The following is a 12,319-nucleotide window of genomic DNA, read 5'->3' on the forward strand; positions in this document are numbered from 1 at the left end:
CTCCTCCGCGACCGATGCCTACTACCTCCCGACCCGCCGCTAGTTTCTACTCGTCGCCACTTCCGGTACGCCCGGTCCACGTGCCCTTATCGCCTTCCGGACCTTCTCTTAACCCTTGGCGTACTCCGGACAACCGCCCTATCTGTTTCGCATGCGGTATTCCGGGACATGTTGCGCGTTTCTGTCGCCGCCGTGAACTTTATTTTCGTCGTGACGTGCCAAACCTCGGCTACCTTCCCCAAGAGCCTTCGCATCGTTCTATCCCTGATCTCTCGGACTCGTATTCTCGTCGCGCCGCCTTCAACTCTCGTCGGTCTCCTTCCCCTCGCCGCCGTTCCCTTTCACCCATGCTCCGCCGTTCCAGCTCTGGTCAGGAGGAAAACTGACAGCCGCAGTTCCCGAGGCAAGAACTGCGCCATCGTCGAAATTTTCGAGGCCTCGTCTTTCTCCTCCTAACGAAATCGCAGTATTTGTGGAAAGCGTCGCGACAACAGCTCTTGTCGATACGGGGGCTGCCGTTTCTGTCATAAGTGAAGACCTCTGCCGCAAACTCAAGAAAGTAACGATTCCTGTACCAGATATTTCCCTACGCACGGCAAGCTCGCAGCAAGTCAAGCCTTCGGCCGCATGTACGGCTCGTGTTATGATTCAGGATGAACTATATTTTGTAGAATTCGTCGTTCTATGCCGTGCTTCGCATGACGTTATTCTGGGTTGGGACTTCCTTTCCGCACATCATGCTGTTGTCGACTGCGCTCGCGCGCAACTGGCTTTGTCTCCGTTCCGTGACACTACCGTCGACCTCCCGAACCGTTCTCCTAAAGTGATTGTTACCGCTGACGTCATTATCGCTTCTTTTTCTGCCGCCTTGGTGCCCGTCTCTTGTGACTCTGCCCCCACCACGACAGCTCTTTTTACACCATCTGAAGATTGTGCGCGTCGACGGAACCTTCTACTCCCGTTTGCTGTCGTCACACTCACCGATGGTTCCGCTGCCATTTATGCGTGCAATCCATTTCCATGTCCTTCAACTCTCTTACACGGTGAATGTGTGGGGCGTCTAGACACTGTTGACGTCATTAGTCCATTTGACTTATCTTCCGATAGGTCGCCACTGCCTATCGGTGCCATCACTTCTGCTACTGCACCAGCCTCGCGTTTCCCCGATGTTTTCTTGCATACCGTCGACGACGCACTTACGCCCACTCAACGCAGTGAAGTTGTTGAACTTCTTGAACGTTTTCGTGCTTCTTTCGACCTCGGCCAACCTTCCTTGGGGCGCACGACAGCGGTTGTTCACCGTATTGACACCGGTTACCATGCTCCGCTGCGCCAACGTCCATACCGTGTTTCCGCAGCCGAACGCCGTGTCATTGACGAACACGTTGACGACATGTTGAAACGAGGTGTGATCCAGCCCTCCCACAGTCCTTGGGCGTCTCCGGTCGTGCTGGTGCGGAAAAAGGATGGCTCAATCAGGTTTTGCGTCGATTACCGCCGACTCAACAAGATTACCCGCAAGGATGTTTATCCCCTACCACGCATCGACGACGCCCTGGATTGCCTACAGGGAGCTGAGTTCTTCTCTTCACTGGATCTGCGCTCCGGGTACTGGCAAGTGCCGATGGCTGAAGCCGACCGCCCAAAAACGGCTTTTGTAACTCCTGATGGATTATACTAGTTCAATGTAATGCCTTTCGGCTTTTTCAACGCGCCTGCAACTTTCGAGATAATGATGGACGCTATTCTCAGGGGTCTTAAGTGGCACACATGCCTTTGCTACTTAGACGACATTGTGGTCTTTTCTACCGATTTCGATACGCATCTCGCCCGCCTTGAGCAAGTTCTTGCCTGTCTCACGTCAGCTGGGTTGCAACTCAATTTGAAAAAATGTCATTTTGGTGCCCGTAAGCTTACGATCCTAGGCCACGTCGTCTCCAAAGAGGGAATTCTGCCTGATCCTGCCAAACTTCGCGCCGTTGCTGAGTACCCCAAGCCCACTACTCTAAAGGAACTACGGAGCTTCATCGGTTTGTCTTCCTATTTCCGGCGTTTCATTCGTAATTTTGCCTCGATCATCGCTCCCTTGACTCAGCTTCTTAATGGCTCGTCAGACCTGTCGGCTTGGAACTCGGAGTGTGACGAATAATTTATGAGGCTCCGCCGGCTCCTCACGTCCCCTCCAGTACTGCGCCACTTCGACCCCAATGCGCCTACTGAGATACATACGGATGCTAGCGGTGTCGGACTTGGCGCCATTCTCGCCCAACGCAAAGATGGCTTTGACGAGTACATTGTCGCATATGCCAGCCGCACCCTAACGAAGGCAGAATCCAACTATTCTGTGACGGAAAAAGAATGTTTGGCGATTGTTTGGGCAATCAGCAAATTTCGTACTTATCTTTACGGCCGTCAGTTTGACGTTGTCACTGATCACCATGCCTTATGCTGGTTATCGTCCTTGAAAGATCCCAGTGGCCGCCTCGCTCGTTGGGCCTTACGGCTTCAAGAGTATGACATACGTGTCATTTATCGCTCTGGACGCAAACATTCAGATGCCGACGCCCTATCCCGTTCTCCGCTACCTCCTGCCTCAGTTTGCTCCTTACCTCCCACCTGCGATTTGTCAGCTCTTAGCTTCAACGACATGCCGGCCGAGCAGCGTAAAGATCCCTGGATCTCTCTACTGCTGGACTTCCTGTCTCACCGCTCACCTGCGCCTCTCTCACGCGCCGTGCGTCGTCAAGCACACCACTTTGCCATCCGTGACGACCTTTTGTATCGACGGAATTACCTCACCGACGGCCGTCGATGGCTGCTCGTTATCCCCAGTCACCTGCGCTCACACATCTGCGCCGCTTTCCACGATGACCCTCAATGTGGCCACGCCGGCGTCTTCAAAACGTATTCCCATCTTCGTCTTCGATTCTACTGGCGAGGCATGTACAGATTCGTTCGCCAGTACGTCCGTTCATGTGCAACGTGTCAACGCCGCAAGACCCCTCCTCAGAGTTCTGCAGGTCCCCTGCAACCTTTACCCTGCCCTGCTCGACCATTCGACCGTGTTGGAATTGATCTTTACGGCCCCCTTCCAAGCACTCCGGACGGTAACCGGTGGATCATTGTTGCCGTAGACCACCTCACACGGTACGCCGAAACATCTGCGCTGCCAGCGTCCACCGCGAAAGACGTCGCTTGCTTCCTTCTTCGCCACCTCATTCTGCGACACGGTGCTCCACGTGAATTATCAAGTGACCGTGGGCGCGTCTTTCTCTCCAATGTCATCGCGGCCCTGATAAAGGAGTGCAACATCATTCATCGCACCGCTTCCGCCTACCATCCACAAACTAACGGCATGACGGAACGTTTCAACCGTACGCTTGGCGACATGCTTGCCATGTATGTGTCTGGCGATCACTCCAATTGGGACCGGGTTCTTCCTTTTGTCACTTACGCCTATAACTCTGCCCCGCAAACTACCACCGGCTTCTCTCCTTTCTTTCTTCTCTATGGCCGAGAACCTTCCTGCCTCTTGGACACCATTCTCACCTACCGTCCTGACGCTTCTGAAGTGACACCTGTTTCAGAAGCAGCTGCTTATGCTGAAGAATGTCGCCAACTAGCCCGCTCGTTCACCACCCAAGATCAGTGGCGCCAAAAATCACGCCGTGACGCATCCGCGCCTAGTGCCCGCTATTCTCCCGGAATGCTTGTTTGGCTTCGGGTCCCGGCTACTTCCCCCGGCCAATCCACTAAGTTTTTGTCCAACTACCACGGTCCCTACCGCGTACTGCAGCAAGCATCACCTGTGAACTATGTCATCGAGCCGCTCGCGCCGTCTTCTGATCGCCGTTGCCGAGGGCGCGAAATAGTTCATGTAGCACGGCTTAAACCGTGTTACGACCCGCCGATGCAGTCTTTTCCCTAGGTCGCCAGGATGGCTTCTTTCTCTGCGGGGGGTGATTGTACTGGAGATTATCGGTACTGGCACGGTAAAGTGTGAAAGAGGAAGTCGACGAACTAGGAGTGCGCGCTCGATCGGTATCCAGCTGAGACTGCTCCGTCTTCTTGTACTTCAGTCAGACGCCCTGTGGACTTGCAAGAACATCCCGTGACAATATATATATATATATATATATATGATGCTGATTTATTTATTTATTCATTTATGCATTCGCAGAGCGTGATGATCCACCTGTGGTATGTGTCTGCAGATTTCCAGCTTTTCGTCGTTTCTCTGCTGGTTCTACAGCTGCTGAAAAGGTGAGCTCATAATAGTTTTGAACGTTGACTGAACGACCATCAGTGCCGGACAATTCTATTAAACGGGCAGCGGTATATGATGAAGCGTGTGTTTATCGTATCAGTGGCTGCAGTACTTATTTTCGTCGCATGTTCTAAACCTAAGCTTTAAAGGATGCCATGCTACTCACGCCTAAGTCTTCTTTATTTTTCCCGCGAGTTGCGTTGAAGTATGATTCGCATGGTCGACGCACGCACCTTCAATACAATGTCACGAAACTTCTTATATACACTGAGATGTGGCATCCTAGTCAAATGACGACCCTCTATAACGAACGAACTCAATAGTTGTAGGCCTAGATCGTTCTTTCAAAGCTTCTGGGCTTATTTGCAGGAGAGACGAGTTAAGTGGGCAATATCTTCTGGGCCCATATTCCCAAAAAGGAGGCTAAAACTCTCCGTGAGAGCAGGTGGCAGTTAATCGTGACATCGGACATATAATTATCGAAGCTGGCTGGCCAATGTAAAAAAAAAACGTTTTTGTAAGAAACAAAGCAACACATCCGCCAGAATTCGTTTAATTAAACGAATTAAAACGAAAGCTTAAGCTGAATGTCGATAATGCGATTAGTATTGAAACAATATGTAGCGACACGCCGTATTACCACTACCGAAACGCGTCATTTATAAGGCCTGTACTGCAGCCGGGTTCCTCTCTCGCACTTCCCTCCGTACACGATGCGCCATCTAGCGACGCGCTTGCCAAGTCCGTGCTTGGCCTCAGAAATGCGTGGCGCGCCGGTGCGTCCGAACACTCAGAATTAATCCTTCTCCGCGGGCATTCGGGGTGCAACGCGCGAAAGCGTCGGACTGCTGTGCTTTTGAAATTTGTATGACGCGGCTTTGATTACCCCCGGCACTGGATAAATTTTAAAGAGTTTTTTTTTAATGCGTAGCATTCTTTGCCTTATTCTTGGCACTTTGCGGCATGTAGCTAGCTAGGTTCCTTTCTCGCTGCGCTTTAATAGACAAAAGTAGTGGGGTACCGACGGTGGAATCAAACCTGTACCGTCGAGCACAAGCAGCCCGGCGCTGTACCAGTTTGGCCACGATCGCACGCATACTTCTCTCTTCATGTCCCCAATACCACGCAACATGGACCCTAACCTACACTCCGGAAGGAGGAAAGCAAGGGCCCAATACATAGAGAAAACATTCAGGTTCGATACCACGGCCCGTTTTACGGACGCCGCTATGTACGGAACGAAGAAAAAGGGCGCAGTGGCAGTGGTCAGCGACCACCGAGGCCACGTCACCTCCAGTGCATCGACCCGCCCCTGCACGATCACGGAAGCGGAAGAACTGGCCATCACGTTAGCCATCCGCGAAGGTCAACACGCAAGCCAACCACTGACGATCCTCACGAACTCCCAGCAGGCCTGCCGCAACTTCCTACACGGAAGAATCGCAAGACCTGCGGCACAAGTCCTAGCCCAAATACCCAAGGAGGACACTGACGGCAACACCATCATAACCATCATTTGGATACCGGGTCACGCTGCCATCACGGGTAACCTGTATGCCGACAGAGCAGCTCGAGAATTTGCACATAACCGAGCACTCATCACGCCGACTGCAGATGACCCTGACCCAGTTGACCCCGAGTATTCAGCAATCCTGAACTACCACAGAGGGAGTCGCTTGCGATATCCCCCACCCCATCGAATACTAAAGACGGAGGATGCCGCTGCCTGGCGTAGGCTCCAGACAGGCACTTACACGAACCTACACATATTACATCGCCTGCACCCCACAGCCTACAGGGACGAATGCCCGTGGTGTGGGGCCACACCAACCCTATACCACATTACGTGGGAGTGCACGCTACACAACATAGAACACCATGACACGAACACCACGAGGGAGCAATGGGAGGCACTGCTGTCCAGCTCGGCCCTCGACGACCAGCTCAAGCTGATCCAGAGAGCAGAGAAGATGGCAAGAGCCAGCGGAGCCCTGGACTAGGGGCCCTGACCATTAGCGATGCCCCATTGGGGCAAGACAAAACTATATTTGAATTAAAGTCTATCTATCTATCTATCTATCTATCTATCTATCTATCTATCTATCTATCTATCTATCTATCTATCTATCTATCTATCTATCTATCTATCTATCTATCTATCTATCTATCTATCTATCTATCTATCTATCTATCTATCTATCTATCTATCTATCTATCTATCTATCTATCTATCTATCTATCTATCTATCTATCTATCTATCTATCTATCTATCTATCTATCTATCTATCTATCTATCTATCTATCTATCTATCTATCTATCTATCTATCTATCTATCTATCTATCTATCTATCTATCTATCTATCTATCTCGTTCCAAAGCCGGCCAGTTCTTTGAAACGCTCGGCGCGTGCGCCCCTTGCCACTTCCTCGTCTTCTTTCCTTGTGTCAGCTCACCCTCTGAGGCACCATGCCAGACTGCACTAACTCCGGGACTGGTCCACTTTCGTCAGTACTTTCTTCGTAGCTCGCTGCGAGACATTGCGCAACGTCGTAACGACTTCGTGATCACCCCAAGTAGTCATGCTTTGACATTTCTTCGCTGGAGTGCAAATGGCAATCGTCGTTTTAACATAGGCTGCGTGACACAGACATAGGTACATACGTAGTCACGGATGACGTCACAATCCGTGTTTCTCTCGTTTACACCCGTTCATTGCCGTTGCAGAACGCGACAATCGGCACGCTGTAAACTCGCGTCGTACGACCGCAGTAGAAATCATGCCGTCACAGTCGTACGATCGTCGTCGCCGTGGTCGTCGTTTTGCTGCTGTCGTTCCACACCAACTGGCGTTACACACGCAACTGCTCAATTACGCAAGCACGTCGGTTCACCTGGTAGCACCCTCAACAATGCTGGATAGCCAGGTATACCTGCAAAATGCTTCACATAACACAGATCCCCGCAGTGCGTCGGATCTGCATAATTTTTAATTGAAGACCGCCGTGTAGGTGGTTAGGCCCGCATTATTAGGCTGCACTACCTGAAGGATCGACCCGCTTTTAAAGTGCACTACCTCTGAGATCGGCCCACATATTTGGTTAGACACCGGCAGGCAAAATAAGGGCTTGAAGTATCCAAAGAATGCTAATCGTATGAAAAAATAGCTTTGTAAATTCGGCGAAAGGTAAAGAGTTAATGGCTTCATCATTTCATCATCGCTGGGCGAATCCAGACGCAGAAGCAGCGTTCACGAACCTTTTTCTTTGTAGCAACTGCTTTTCATTGGCCGGCGACAGCGTATACGTCATCAGTTATCAGCGGTGACCGCCCGTTTTGCTATGATACGCCCCGAATTTTTTTCGCCCGCGCCGTTTCATGTGCGTGCACGTCGTAATCGAGCGTGCCATCGTTCTAACGTGCTGAACATGAACCCCCACACAGTCAGAAAAGGTTGGCCATGGGAGCGTTCATCGGGCTTTCTCTGCTGGGCTGCGCCATCGCATTGTGGACTGCGACGAACCCTGACGTCCTGCCCTTCATTACCTACCCTGCCTTCACAATAACGTAAGCATGATTTACTGTACCTAGCGGATTCTGCAGACATATAGTACACGTAAATACGAGGGATTCGTGAGTGATTCGATGCGCGGTATATAATGAACTTACCTTTAGCCACGTGCATGCAGCAGCGGAATGGCAGTGGCAAACGCGCATTAAACGTCGAAATTATTTAATTGATAACTATAACCTTGTGTATAGTATTTTGGTCTTTGATTATATTTCTTTTTTTTGTTTCAATGATTTCGTGCGGTTTGCGCTGTAAGTTTGCAGTTGCGTAGGTTTTACACTTACACTAACTGTCGTATACACTAACGTATGTTTATACCATGTTATTTTTACAATTATTGTGTTTGCGTTAATTTTGTTATCTTGCTTTTTTTCCCTACCTATTCTGCAACATGAAATAGTTATTTCATTGTTCTACCATGCCGTAACTAGCACATAATGTACACCTGTTTTGTTTTAGGCGGTCATTGGCCGCACTAGCTCACTAGCTATGGTGTTGCGCTGCTGAACTCGAGGCCGCAGGTCCAACCCCGGCCGCGGCGGCTGCATTTCGAAGGGGGGGGGGGGGGGCAGGAAGCGAAATGCAATAGCGAATTGATCCGGAGTGCCCCACCACGGCGTGCCTCATAATCAAATCCAACAATATCATTCGATATAAGTTGGGCCTGGCAACACTGCTTTCTAATTCTCTTATACCCGAGTCACACGGGCATATCAAAGGTCCTTTGAAGTTAAGGAGCATAGCGCTTTCAAAGGAACATTAGATGAAGGAATACGTGTCAGTGCTACATGGTCTCCAGGTGGTCACCGCTGAAGCTTTTACCAGAAACGGCAACACGTATCCTAAGACGCCAAAGTGACGAGGGACAAAACAAGCTAACGACGCGAAGTAAAATCGCACACGGCCCTCATGTTGCGTCGATGTTGTTGATGGTGACAGGCCGTACCGGCCGCTACTGTACCTGCGCATTCATCATTAATATTGCAGGGTGTCACGACAGTGTTTATAGTGCTTAGAAACTTCTGTAATGCAGTGAAACTTGTTTTTAACAGGTAAAATTGAATTCCCGTATTTACACTGAATTTCTTTTCTTCTGTCGGATGCTCTCCAGGCTCAAGAGTATTCCTTCGAGATTTAAAAGGACAAACGCGGACTCCCTTGACTCAAAGCTCCCTTTAATCGCGTCTGCTTTTATGCGCCCATGTGACAGCGCACGTCTTCCCCTAAGTAAAGGAGCTTTGCTTCAAAGCATTTCGAAAGTGCCCGTGGTACTGGGGTATTACGCACGCGTGCGCGCGCGAGCCTATACTTTAACAATTGTCCTACACGCGTTTGTGCAATGAGGTTATCGGGTAAAAAAAAAATACCGAAAATTTTTTAGCCCTAGATGATATCTGACATCAGTTAAAAACTATTTTTTTTGCGTGTGAATTGATTAAGGAGACGTGAGTACGGTATTATTTCTTGTAACATGCAAAACACTATGTTTCGTGTTGCAGCGCCATGTTGGAAACCATGAACAAATACTACATGCGGCCTTTCTACCACGCGGTATGCTTCTTTAGCGGTTGTATGACGCTACTCATCCTGGACAACTTCAAGAATCTCAAAATTTCAAAGGTAAGTCGCCGTTAAAGAACACGTTGCCTTGTGCGAACATTGACACCCACCACCAGCATGCATCTTCTTCTAAGCCAGATGAGCACTGCTACTTAGCACTCCGCCGTGCCTCAAGTGAGCGCAACCCGCACCATGAAAACCAAAAATTCTTCAGAGGCAAATAAAGTAAAAAATGACAGACGCATTTTACTTTCGAGCGATCTTCTTCATTTTATAACACAGCTTCAAAAGTTGCTGATACTAAATCGAAGTATACGGGGGCGGCCAACGAGCAATAAATCCAATAAAAGGCATCTCGTGTGACCACAATTCTGCTTCCTCAATACCTACAAGAACTTGTTCTCGGACTAGTTGGCACTTGCTGTGAGACATATGCCGCTAAAAAAGACGCACACAAAACCCAGGCACGATAGAAAGCACTGCACGACGACACGGGCGACCTCTTCCAACTGATGTATATCCGATGCAGACCCGAGTAAATATAGACATGGTCGCATGCACAGTATAGGCATCAGTCGCGCCTAACGGGACAACCAACATTCAAAGAGCCTAATTCTCAGAGTTAGACAGCTGCCATTGACGTAGCACTTGTACATTGCACTGTGCGTGCGTGCGTGCGTGTGCGTGTGCGTGCGTGCGTGTGTGCGTGCGTGTGTGCGTGTGTGTGTATGTGTGTGTGTGTGTGTGTGTGTGTGTGTGTGTGTGTGTGTGTGTGTGTGTGTGTGTGTGTGTGTGTGTGTGTGTGCGCGTGTGCGTGCGTGCGTGCGTGCGTGCGTGCGTGCATCTTGACACACAAAATTAAGTTATAATGACTCTAGGAAGGCTCTAGAGCCATTCTAGGAAGTTCATTCTAGGAATGATACTAGGATGTTTCTACAGAAATTACCGACAATTGGAAAGCTTTCAAAAATATGGAAGCACGAAGTTTACAAATCCACAACTCTGCACAAAATACAGATATCGCATTTGTGTAAGATATATCTGTTAGAGCATCTAAAGTGTACAAACTTGACGTATGAATTTACGGATGTTTACGAGGCTCTTGCAAATATCCTATCCACAAATTGTTGGTATAATTCAGAACGTGCATAGTGCACTAATTTCATTCGCTTTAGATGTATTATTAGGTGCAGTTTACAAAAAAGTGATATCGTTTTTTATTGCAGATGTATAGAGTTATAAACTTGGTAATTTGTTGTTTACAATTTTGCAGTGTTCGACAATTTTTAATAAAAATTGGACAACCTAAGTAAAAAAATTTGTTGGGGTCACTCACTAGATTTTTACTTGTTCTATTAAATGCAATAAGCCTCATCAAATTCGGTGAAGCAGTTATACAGAAAAACGGTTTCTCCTTTCCCGTGTATTTAGATGGGAGCCTTTGAGCTAAAGCTTCCTCTTAAGACGCATCTGAAAAAAAAAGACTTACCGTGAGAGGAGGCTTTGTGCGTAAGTCTAAAAAGACGCAGAAATCAGAGACGAGTGGTGAAGCCACCCTGAAGTTCCCATACCACCTTGTCATGACGTCATAGATATTTACAGCGCCCTCGGGACTAGTTAGCTATTTTAGTGAAGGGCAACATTTGGCTCTAAAAGAAGCGAAGACTCAAACTTGCTAACTTCGAGAACTCGGCCTGCGCCAAAATGCCCCAGATACGAGTAATTACCTTGCATCCCGTGACGTCGTATTGACGTAACGGCGCTGATTGTTCTTGCGTGAACTTTAAACTTTCGACCTTGAACTTGAACTTGCCTGAACATCTTGTGTGTGGGGCTTGGCCTACCTTTTCTCCACTAGTGATCAACCTTTCCTCGGCTAAATGAATGAAGAGAGAGAGAGAGAGAGAGATTCAACATTTATTGGTACCAGCAATCACGAGGGCTGACGTAGCCTCCCTCCGTCTAGCAGACGGCCGAGATCCCCTGGGTCTCAGCGGCTGCCTCAGCTAGCTGGACGGCCCAGACCTGGTCTTGCTGGTCTGAGCAGCAGGGTCTACCACTGCTACCTGTTTTTAATTTTGCGGCCATCGAACGGAGTCGCGTTCGAGCATGCCCATGAAGTAAGCGTATTGTGTAGCCGCAACTCTAAGAGTTTGTCGTTGGATGTTGTGACTGGGACGCCAATTGCCTGTTTTAAAGCTCGTCTGATGATGCATTCCATCTTGTTTTTTTTTTCTGCCACTCCAAATGTTACGTACGGTGGCAGATAGACGACGCGGCTGATGACGAAGGCCTGCACTAAACGAATTAGGCTGACCTCAGTCATGCCGTAGTGTCTATGAATGAAAAAGAGTTTTCTAAGAGCACTTCTAAGAGCGCTTTTGTGCCATTTTATATATTGTCCCTATATATGTTTCATTTATTGTGAAATTTCTCTGGTGCAGACTGCTAACGCAGTGGGATGGTTCGTGGCCACTAGCTGCGCAATCTGCGTTGTGTTGATGAAGGCCCCCTGGTACAAAAGGCAGGATCCCACCTCAGAAGCTGTGAAACTGCTCGTGGCCTTCTTTGACCGCGTCCTGTGGTCAATATTCCTCTCGTGGTTCACTTTGGCTTGCGCCACTGGCCGAGGCGGTGAGAGTTGTCACGCAGTTTTATGTGTCGCAGTACTCAGCTAAATGGCTGTAAAAATCAAGGATAGATGTCTAGATATCTATAGATAGATATAGACATGTACAAATAGATATAGAAAGACAGATATAAATAGGTATCAATATAAGCAGAGATAGATAGATAGATAGATAGATAGATAGATAGATGGATAGATACCTGAAATACGATTTTATAAAACCTGACTTTCGCAACTACTAGATTTTACGAGCAACAAAGTCGTTGCTGTGAGACAGTGAGTTCAATACGACT

General features: G+C 48.7%; 1 protein-coding gene across 1 annotated transcript in view; it reads left to right on the top strand.

Annotated features, from left to right (window-relative positions):
• The window catches only part of LOC119437113 (nose resistant to fluoxetine protein 6-like), a 71,117-nt gene that overhangs the window by 45,951 nt on the left and 12,847 nt on the right, over window positions 1-12,319 (top strand). The window contains exons 10-13 of the mRNA XM_037704178.2: window positions 4,181-4,263; window positions 7,711-7,833; window positions 9,337-9,457; window positions 11,842-12,031. Of these exons, the coding sequence (XP_037560106.2) occupies window positions 4,181-4,263; window positions 7,711-7,833; window positions 9,337-9,457; window positions 11,842-12,031 (517 nt within the window). The remainder of the gene's footprint in view (window positions 1-4,180; window positions 4,264-7,710; window positions 7,834-9,336; window positions 9,458-11,841; window positions 12,032-12,319) is intronic.

The sequence above is a fragment of the Dermacentor silvarum genome, chromosome 1 (assembly GCF_013339745.2).
Source record: "Dermacentor silvarum isolate Dsil-2018 chromosome 1, BIME_Dsil_1.4, whole genome shotgun sequence".
In the NCBI taxonomy this organism is placed as follows: domain Eukaryota; kingdom Metazoa; phylum Arthropoda; class Arachnida; order Ixodida; family Ixodidae; genus Dermacentor; species Dermacentor silvarum.